The sequence below is a fragment of the Rhinopithecus roxellana genome, chromosome 4 (assembly GCF_007565055.1).
Source record: "Rhinopithecus roxellana isolate Shanxi Qingling chromosome 4, ASM756505v1, whole genome shotgun sequence".
NCBI lineage: Eukaryota > Metazoa > Chordata > Mammalia > Primates > Cercopithecidae > Rhinopithecus > Rhinopithecus roxellana.
Window position 1 is genome coordinate 151,679,834 of NC_044552.1, and position 9,733 is coordinate 151,689,566.

Sequence of the window (9,733 nt, forward strand, 5' to 3'; positions counted from 1 at the left end):
TGCCATCCAGACAGCTAACTTCCATCTGAGCCCCACTCGCCACTAGCCATGACTCTGGGCTAAACACTTGAACCTGTACCGGCCTCCCTTCCCTCTCCCCTGAGTGAGAAGAGGACACCCTGTGGCTGCTTCTAGGCAGGAAAGTCTAGGATCCTGCAAGATCCACTGGTTCCTATTACGTTTATTAAATACTTGAATGGAGGCAAAAAGAAAAGAACCCTAGACCATCCAATCCTGTTTGCTTTAGCAAAATGGCCTGAGTGCCCCCATGAAAATGAATGAGCTTGGCCTGCTTTTCATGTATTTCATCAATAGGTAGTGTCCACAGCAGAAGAAGAGTAAATCAGGCGCCTGAAGCCGCACCCCGAGGACTGCAGTAGCAAAGGAAGGAACCTCAGTTTCTTACCAATACCGCAGTCAGGTTATTTTGTGACGCTTCTAATACTCACTTTGCCTATATGGAAAACTAGATCACAAACTTTCCCACTAGAGGAAGTGCTGGCAGCACACGTATCCTTCCTTTTCTAGGAGTGTGTGGGTGTGTGTGAAGGTGGGACACCAGGAATACCTCCCACACGTTGGAATACGGTCAGGGCTGCACCAAGCATGTGTGTGTATTCATGCATACACTCTGCATTTGCAATGGAGACTCAAAAAGTTAACTTGTCAAAGAACACAGAGTTGGTAATACATCCACCATGGGTCTTTCAGACTCCACGTCTCAGGCTGTCTTGCATGATGCTACACCGTCACCAAGGAAACCATGGCACCAGGCAACTCACTAGGCCACCCCATCCCAGCGTACCTGGGTCCAGGGGGGATAGAGCACAGGTCTCACAGGGCTCTCCCACTTGCCCATCAACCTCTAGCCGCCCAATGGCTAAGGAAGGAAAACGGGCATAGTGTTAAGAGGTAAGTTCCGCTTTCCCGTGAATCCTGGCTGCAGAGCAGAGGAGGGGAAAGCAAAGTGCTGTTCTTTTTAACAGCCAAGGGGTGATAGCAACTTGCAAACTTTATTTTAGGTTGTAAAATGGAAGCTCATTACCACAAATTGTCTAATTATACAGATTTACCCCTTTTGCAAATGGGCCAGACGATACCCCTGAGGAGATTTTGGCGCGGATCGGCAGTGGGAAGTACGCCCTTTCTGGGGGAAACTGGGACTCCATATCTGACGCAGCCAAAGTGAGTACATGTCCCAGCGTCGCTTTTAAATATTCAGATTCTGAAACAGCCATATCATTTCTGAGGAAGCCAGTGGATAGGTTTTATGTAAGTAGTATAGGTATTTTATCCTCAGCATCTTTTTTTTTTTTTTTTTTTCTTGAAATGGAGTCTCACTCTGTCTCACCCAGGCTGGAGTGCAGTGGCACAACCTCAGCTCACTGCAGCCTCCGCCTCCTGGGTTCAAGTAATTCTCCTGTCTCAGCCTCCCAAGTAGCTGGGACTACAGCTGTGTGCAACCACACCCGGCTAACTTTTTTGTATTTTTAGTAGAGACAGGGTTTCACCATGTTGGTCAGGCTGGTCTAGAACTCCTGACCTCAAGTGATCCACACGCCTCGGCTTCCCAAAGTGCTGGGATTACAGGTGTGAGCCATCACGCCTGGCCTTATCCTTGGCATCTTTTAAGCCTTTCATCTAAAAACATTATTTTCAAAAACATTTTTAGCATGTTCACATTTTCTACTGTCTTGGTATGTTATGCAGCGTTCTCCAAAGAAACAGAATGTGTGTGTGTGTGGGGGGGGCGGTGGTGTGGAGAGAGAGAGAGAGATTTATTTGCAAGAAATTGGCTCACGTGACTGTGGGGATGGGGAATCTGTGACTGCAGGGCAGCCGGCAGGCTGGAGCCCCAGGGAAGAACGGATGGGGCAGTTGCCCAGCACAGGCCGTCTGCCACAGAACTCCCTCCTCAGGGGAGCACAGTCTTTTTCCTAAGGAGGCCTTCCACTGACTGGGTGAGGCTGACCCACATTGTGGAGGGTAACTGCTTTACTCAAAGTCGACTGACTTAAGTGTTAACCACATCTGAAAAAAACCTTCACAGCAACATCTAGACTGGGTAACATAACCCAGCCACGTTGACGCATAAATTTAACCACCACGCTTTTAGCAATATTGCAGAATGATTGTCCTGCATGTTCATAAACCAACCAAGTAAAGCTCTGGTTCAGAGATGTACTTCTATTCTTGTAAAATACTTGGAATTTGGCCTTGTCTGCAGTCCACACAGTTTATAACCTGCCTTATTTCCTTTGACCATCAGGTGGTTTTTTACTTGGCATCATCAAATTCCTGTCTAATCCAATAGTAAATCATGATCCAGCCACTGGTAAGCAGCGCCAACAGCTGTTTCCCATGTTCATGTAAAAGGGCTGGAAGAGAAGGAGTCAGGGGCTCTGATTCCAATTCTGCTGTTGTCATCTCAGTGCAACCTCATGCAGTGAGGGTGGAGGTGACGATTGTGGAGATGATGGTGGAGGTAATGGCGGGAATGATGATGGAGGTGATGGTGTAGGGATGGCAGAAGTGGTGGCAGAGGTGGCAACAGCGATGATGGAGGTGATGGTGAAGGCATGGTGGAGGGGATGATTGTGGAAATGATGGTGGAGATAGTGGCAGGAGTGATGATGGAGGTGATGGTGTAGGGATGGTGGAGGTAATGATGGTGGAGGTGATGATGGTGGAGGTAATGGTGGGAGCAATGATGGATGGCAGAAGTGGTGGCAGAGGTGGCGGCAGTGATGGTGGAGGTGATCATTGTGGAGGTGATGGTGGGAAATGATGGAAGTGATGAAGGGATGGCAAAAGTGGTGGCAGAGGTGGTGGTGATCATGGAGGTGATAGTGGGCGTGGTGGGAGATGATAGTGAGAGGTGATGGTAGTGACTGTGGAGGTAATGGTGGAGGTGATGGGGATGATGGTGAGTGTAATGAGGGTAATGGCAGAGATGATAGTGGAGGTGATGGTGGAGATAATGGAAGGTAATGGCAGAGATGATGGTGGAGGTGATGGGGAAGCATGGCAACTGATGGTGGAGGGTGATGGTAGAGGTGATGGAGGAGGGATGGCAAGGGTGATGGTAGAGGTGACGGAGAAAATATAGTGAGCGTGATGGTGGAGGTGGTGTTGAAGATGATGGCGATGGTGATGGTGGAGGTGGTGAAGATGATGGTGAGGGTGATTGTGAAGATGATGGTGAGGGTGATGGTGAGGGTGACGGAGGAAGGATGGTGAGCATGATGGTGGAGGTGGTGATGAAGATGATGGTGGAGGTGATGGAGGAAGGATGGTGAGGGTGGGGGTGAAGGTGGTGAAGATGATGGTGAGGGTGATTGTTCAGATGATGGTGAGGGTGATGGAGGAAGGATGGTGAGCATGATGGTGGAAATGGTGGTGAAGATGATGGTGAGGCTGATGGTGGGAGTGATGGAGGAAGGATGGTGAGGATGATGGTGGAGATGGTGAAGATGATGGTGAAGGTGATTGTGGTGAGGGTAATGATGAGGGCAATGGTGAAGGTAATGGTGGGGGTAATGGAGGAAGGATGGTGAGGATGATGGTGGAGATGATGGTGAAGATGATGGTGAGGATGGTGGTGGGGGTGATGGAGGAAGGATGGTGATGTGGTGATGATGGTGATGGTGAAGATGAGGTGAGGGAGGAAGGATGGTGATGTGGTGATGATGGTGGAGGTGATGGTGAAGATGAGGGTGAGGGTGGTGGTGGGGGTGAGGGAGGAAGGATGGTGATGTGGTGATGATGGTGGAGGTGATGGTGAAGATGATGGTGTGGGTGGTGGTGGGGGTGAAGGAGGAAGGATGGTGATGTGATGATGGTGGAAGTAACGGTGAAGATGAGGGTGAGGGTGGTGGTGGGGGTGATGGAGGAAGGATGGTGAAGGTGATTGTGCAGATGTTGGTGAGGATGATGGTGGGGGTGATGGTGAGGGTGGTGGTGGGGGTGATGGAGGAAGGATGGTGAGGATGATGATGGGGTGGTGGTGAAGATGAGGGTGAGGGTGGTGGTGGGAGTGAGGGAGGAAGGATGGTGAGGATCATGGTGGAGGTGGTGGTGAAGATGAGGGTGAGGGTGGTGGTGGGGGTGAGGGAGGAAGGATGGTGATGTGGTTATGATGGTGGAGGTGATGGTGAAGATGAGGCTGAGGGAGGAAGGATGGTGAGGATGATGGTGGAGGTGATGGTGAAGATGAGGGTAAGGGAGGAAGGATGGTGAGGGTGATTGTGGAAATGATGGCAGAGGTGATGGCAGCTGGCATTTAGTGAGAATATCCCAGATGTCAGACCCTGACAGCCCAAGTGCTCCTGTCCACACCCTCACTTTGTCTTAAATGAGTGTAGGACTTGTCTTAGTTCTGGTTCCCAAAATAGAGCCTCAGACTAGGTCGTGGGTGCTGGTGATTTGTCTGGAAGGCCATCTTGGAAGCTGGTGTGGGAGCAGGGAGAAGGTGTTGGGATAGGAGCAGAGTCAAGGACAAAGGCACATTGTCAAGATCACTACTGCAGGCAGAGGTCTCTGCCGCCTCACAGGGCCTCGCCAACCCTTCCTGCCCCTCACCACCAGTCCCTGCCATCAGCACGTCCCACCCCTGTCTTTTCCCCGTGCCTCTTCCTTTCTCTTAGCACACAACAGAACCTCCAGTCCTCCAAACACCAGCAAGGCTACAGATTAGTATGTCTTTCTCCACGTCCTACAGGTATAGAGTAAAAATACTGCTTCTCTCAGTGTCTTGACTATAAGATCATGAAAGAGTTAATAAAGCACTCTGCTTCTGTTTTTACACCCGAAAATAACAACACTTACACTTCTAGGAGATATTTGTTTCAAGAAATTACCAAGGTTAATGTTACCAAATATCAAACAGCGTTACATTTTTCTGTATAAAAAAGATATTGTTGTTGTGCATAGTATTTCTTAGTTGTTTCATGACCAAAAATTCTAATGAGTAATTCCACTTCACATTCTATATGCATTCTTTTTTTTTTCCTTTTTTCTTTTTTTTTTTTTTTTTTTCGATGGACTCTTGCCATGTAGCCCACGCTGGAGTGCAATGGTACAATCTCGGGTCACTCCAACCTCTGCCTCTCGGACTCAAGTGATTCTCCTGCCTCAGCCCCCCAAGTAGCTGGGATTATAGGCACATGCCACCACACTCAGCTCATTTTTGTATTTTTAGTAGAGACGGGTTTCACCATGTTGGCCAGGCTGGTCTCAAACTCCTGACCTCAAGTGATCCACCCACCTCGGCCTCCGAAAGTGCTGGAATTATAGGCGTGAGCCACCGCGCCCAACCGCATTCTAATTCATTTTATTACCTCTTCAAACGTGGTGGGAACAATAAGGAAGGAGAGTAGGCTAGTGGATAGAAGATGGATTCTCATCTTGGATCTTCCTCCGGCAGTGATGTCTTCATCTGCAAATTAGGAAAAGTAATATTTGCCCCATTTACCTCAAGGATGATTGTGGTGATTACAGCAGAAGCATCAGGTGTGTCTGCAAATGTAATTCACACTGTAACCAAGTACTCTGCAAATGTAATTCACTGTAATAGAATGTGCACTGTATTGTGTGTGTATGTGTACACACATGTGGAGTCTCGTTTTAGAGGTTTTTACTGCTATGACTTTACAATGAAATACAAAAAGACCTTTATTGCACATGAACCCATTGGACATATCTGATGGCTCCAGATTGTAGATGTTACAGTTTGTGATTATTTGTAGTAAATATCTGTGGGTAGTCCTGATAAAAAATGTAAGTATGTGCGTCATGATGAGTTGATTTCCACCTGTGGAATATTTATTATTTCAGCTTCTCCCTTTGGAAAGATATCATTGTTACAAGAAACAGTGTTTCATCGATTTACATGCATCATCTAACATTTCCCCGTTTAACTTCCTTTTAGACATGAAAAATTTAATAAAAGATAAAACTTCAGTGAACTTCTAAGTTTGCTGATACTTAAAGCTAAAAACCATTGACATACTTCTAAACCTGAAAGTGAACACTTGACCCCAAAATGCAAAGACCCACACTCGCATAGCATAGTGGTTGGGTGTTACTGTAGAGGGAGAGAAGAAGTTCTGCTGCGGAGGCTCTCTGACCCATCACAGATGATCCAACCATCCCCTGCACTCTCGTGCCCTTCCCTGGCAGGACGTCGTGTCCAAGATGCTCCACGTGGACCCTCATCAGCGCCTGACGGCGATGCAAGTGCTCAAACACCCGTGGGTGGTCAACAGAGAGTACCTGTCCCAAAACCAGCTCAGCCGACAGGATGTGCACCTGGTGAAGGTACCAGCAGGCGACAGTGAGGACACAGTGGTGGGAATGGGAAACCCAGAAAAGAGCCTGACACCTTGCAATTACTCTGAAGAAACCACGGAGTGCAGAGAAAGAGCCCATAGCAGCCCCAAACTGCACCGCCAGCCCACTCACCTTCACACACTTCACCAGACACGCGCAGCCATGCACAAGGCTCCTCTCTGATTAGGTGGCAGCCTCTGTGGACATGGTGGCCACTGGTGTGGCTGTTCCACTCAAGTTCAAAGCCTCCATTCTAGGCCACACATGCAAAAAAGTCCCCACTTCATAAGTGACTTATATTCAGGCAGCAGTTGCCTCTCAGGCACCCCATCCTCTGGGTGGGACTCCTCTTCTGAGAAGTATAGACCGTCCCACCCCAGCGGGACTAGGCATGACCCAGTTAGGAGCAGTCCCCTCCAGATCCATTCTGAGAACTGGGATTCACTCCAGGATATGCCTGTTCCTCCAGATGAGTCCAGACTCCTCAGCGGTGGCCAAAGTCCAGGTTGACAGGCCCTGGCATTTGCTGTGCGTGTGTCCTAGGACCCAGCAAGCCCCAAAACAGACCTGGCCTCACTGTCAGAATGCAGGGGATCACGCAACCTCAGCTTGGGGACTCCACAAGAGTCTAAAACATTTTCCCCCAAGGCACAAGCACAGTGCGAGGGGGGCACGGGGCAGGGGGCAGGTGCAGGAATGAGAAGCGCCCTGTCTCCTGGGGCCCACCGGCGCTGGCCCCCTGTGCGGGCTCACAGTACCCCATGCTCCAGGGACCCCGGGGAAGCTCTGGTTTCTCCCACATTGCCTGGGGGCAGCTGAGGCCCATGGAGGCCCCGGGCTCCGGCTCCACCCCTGGAGTGAGGCACCACGGCTCTCACCCTTGTCCTCTGTTTTGCAGGGCGCGATGGCCGCCACCTACTTTGCTCTAAACAGAACACCTCAGGCCCCGCGGCTGGAGCCCGTGCTGTCCTCCAACCTGGCTCAGCGCAGAGGCATGAAGAGACTCACGTCCACGCGGTTGTAGCAGGTGGGACCCTGGCCCCAGCGTCCACCGCCAGCGTCTTCGTGGGCTCGCAGACCCCGGCCTCAGAGCCCGTCTGGCACCCAGAGTGACCACAAGTCCAGCAGGGAGGCGGCGCCCGCCCTCGCCGTGTCCGTGTTTTCTTTTTCAACCCCGGAGAGGGTCCTGACCCGGGGGCTTCTCCAAGCCTCACTGCGCCAGCCTCGCCGCCCGCTCTCTTTTCTCCCAAGCAAAACCAAATGCGCCCCTTCACCTCACGTGCCCGTGCGAGGCCAGGGGCTTCTTTCAGAACCTGCGGGTCTTCTCATATCACGGCTTCTATTTCTGCCGAGAGATCTGTTTTCCAATTATGAAGCCGGTCGGTTTAGTCAGACTCCCGATGCCGACGTCCCGGGTACCTGGTGGGAAAGTGGCAGTGCGAGGGCGCAGCTGTCGGTGGTTGCAGGGCCCTGGAGGGCTGGGGTGACCTGGTATCCTGGGGCTCCCCGCGGGCTGGATGAGGGGGTTGGCACTGTGGCGTCCAGGGGGAGACGCCTGGTTCTGCCCAAAATAATCCAAAGAGCCGTTTCCTCCTCGCCCTTCAGTTTTTGCCTGAGGTGCTGGGTAGCCCATCCTATCCTCTGTCCCAAATTCAAAGGAGAAGCAAGAGCCCGGGCGACAGCAAGGCGGACTGGATCTTTGCCTTGAGAGCTCCATGTCACCACGGATGGAAGGGGGCGCCTCCCGGAGGAGCCTGTGTCCACCTCGAGTCTCGGCTTTCCCCGGGGGGCCAAGCGCACTGGGCTGCCCTTGGTCCCCAGCTCCGGTGGTCACACAGCTACCTGGAGGCTTTGCAGGGAGCCATGGGTTCTCACACCTTCTCAGCCCTGTGTCAGCTTCCTGTGTGCTCACCCAAAGCTGCGGTTCTGCTGTGTTCACTTCGATTTTTCTGGTCTACGGAGAAACTATGAATTTGAGAAATGGAGCTCTGTGGCTTCCCACCCAGTCCTTCTCAGTCCAACTGGAGGCTGGAGGGAGATGCAGGCCCCACCCAGCAGACTGAGGGCCAGGGGCACAGGTCGGAGGGCAGCGGAGATCAGCGTGGGCAGGAGCGATGCACTTTGTAGATGCTGTGGCTTTGTGTTGCGTTTTGTGTCTCTGTTGCACAGATCTGTTTTCACACAGATCCATATTCCCTGGGGTGTGCACACAGGGTGGGTGTGGGGCATTTAGGCCATGCTGTGCTCTCCTTCATTGAGCAAAATCGAGTGAGAGGTTCCGGGCAGGAGGCTCGACGCCCAGTCCAGCCCACAGAGGGAACACACGGGTCCTTCATTCTCCCGTAAGGGTGTTGAAGATGCTCCCCGGCGGCCCCCAAGTCAGGGGACCCAGCAAGTGGACTGGGTGGGAGGGGGTGCCGCTCACCCCCTCACCCTGCATTACTGAAGAGCCCCGCCTCTGCAGCAAGCGGAGCTTCAGGAGGCGTCCGTTGGCCACAGCCAGGTTTTCCCTAAGAAGATGTTACTGTGTTGGGTTTTGTTCCCCCTCCATCTCGATTCTAGTACCCAACTCAAAACAAAACAAAACAAACACAAAAAAATGTGCTGCGTTCTGAAAAATAACTCCTTAGCTTGGTCTGATTGTTTTCAGACCTTAAAATACAAACTTGTTTCAGAAGCTTTAATCCATGAAGATTTTTTTTTTTTTCTTAGAGAACCACAAAACATAAAAGGAGCAAGTCGGACTGAGTACCTGTTTCCATAGTGCCCACAGGGCATCCCTCACATTTTCTCCATAGAAGATGCTGTTTCCCAAGGCTGGAATTACTTCCACCATGATGAATTTGCTTTTTAGGTCTTAATTATTTCATTTCTTTTTAGAAACTTAGGAAAAAGTGGATAATCCTTAGGTCACAGAATTTGTCCTCCCAGAAATGAACAAAAGTCATCACCTCTTCTGCTTGCTACGCAGGCACAAGCTCGTGCTCTTTTTCAGTCATCCCAGTTTGTACAGACTTAGCTTCTGAACTCTAAGAATGCCAAAGGGACCGACGAGACTCCCCATCACAGCGAACTCTGTCCTTACATATATTTGATGTACATCAGCAGAGGAGAACACTGGCTTGGCCCTGCTCCGCCGAGGGTCTGTGAAATACCTCTACTTTCCCTCCCATATCCAGAACAAAGTGACACTGGAAATCCTTCCACAAAAGTCAGCCTAAAGAAGCTATGGTATCATAGGTTAAACTAAGCTTTCAAAACCCTTAGTGAAATAGCAAGTGACTGCTTTCAAGCAGCAGTCGACATGTAAATGAAGGTGTTCTTAGAATTCACATTTTGCCACTCAGCGCACCTCCACGCCAAATGAAATGCTCCATATGATTTGTACAAATGACATAGACCT

General features: G+C 50.7%; 1 protein-coding gene across 3 annotated transcripts in view; it reads left to right on the forward strand.

The window, feature by feature from the left end:
• RPS6KA2 (ribosomal protein S6 kinase A2) overlaps positions 1–8,901 on the forward strand; it is a 356,259-nt gene extending 347,358 nt beyond the window's left edge. For 2 of the 3 annotated variants that reach the window (XM_030928285.1, XM_030928283.1), the window contains 3 exons: positions 1,068–1,185; positions 6,181–6,318; positions 7,229–8,901. In XM_030928285.1, coding sequence (XP_030784145.1) covers positions 1,068–1,185; positions 6,181–6,318; positions 7,229–7,354 — 382 coding nt within the window. In that variant the 3' untranslated portion in view covers positions 7,355–8,901. The remainder of the gene's footprint in view (positions 1–1,067; positions 1,186–6,180; positions 6,319–7,228) is intronic. The other variant, XM_030928284.1, reaches the window with a different exon arrangement.
• Positions 8,902–9,733: the final 832 nt, after the last annotated feature.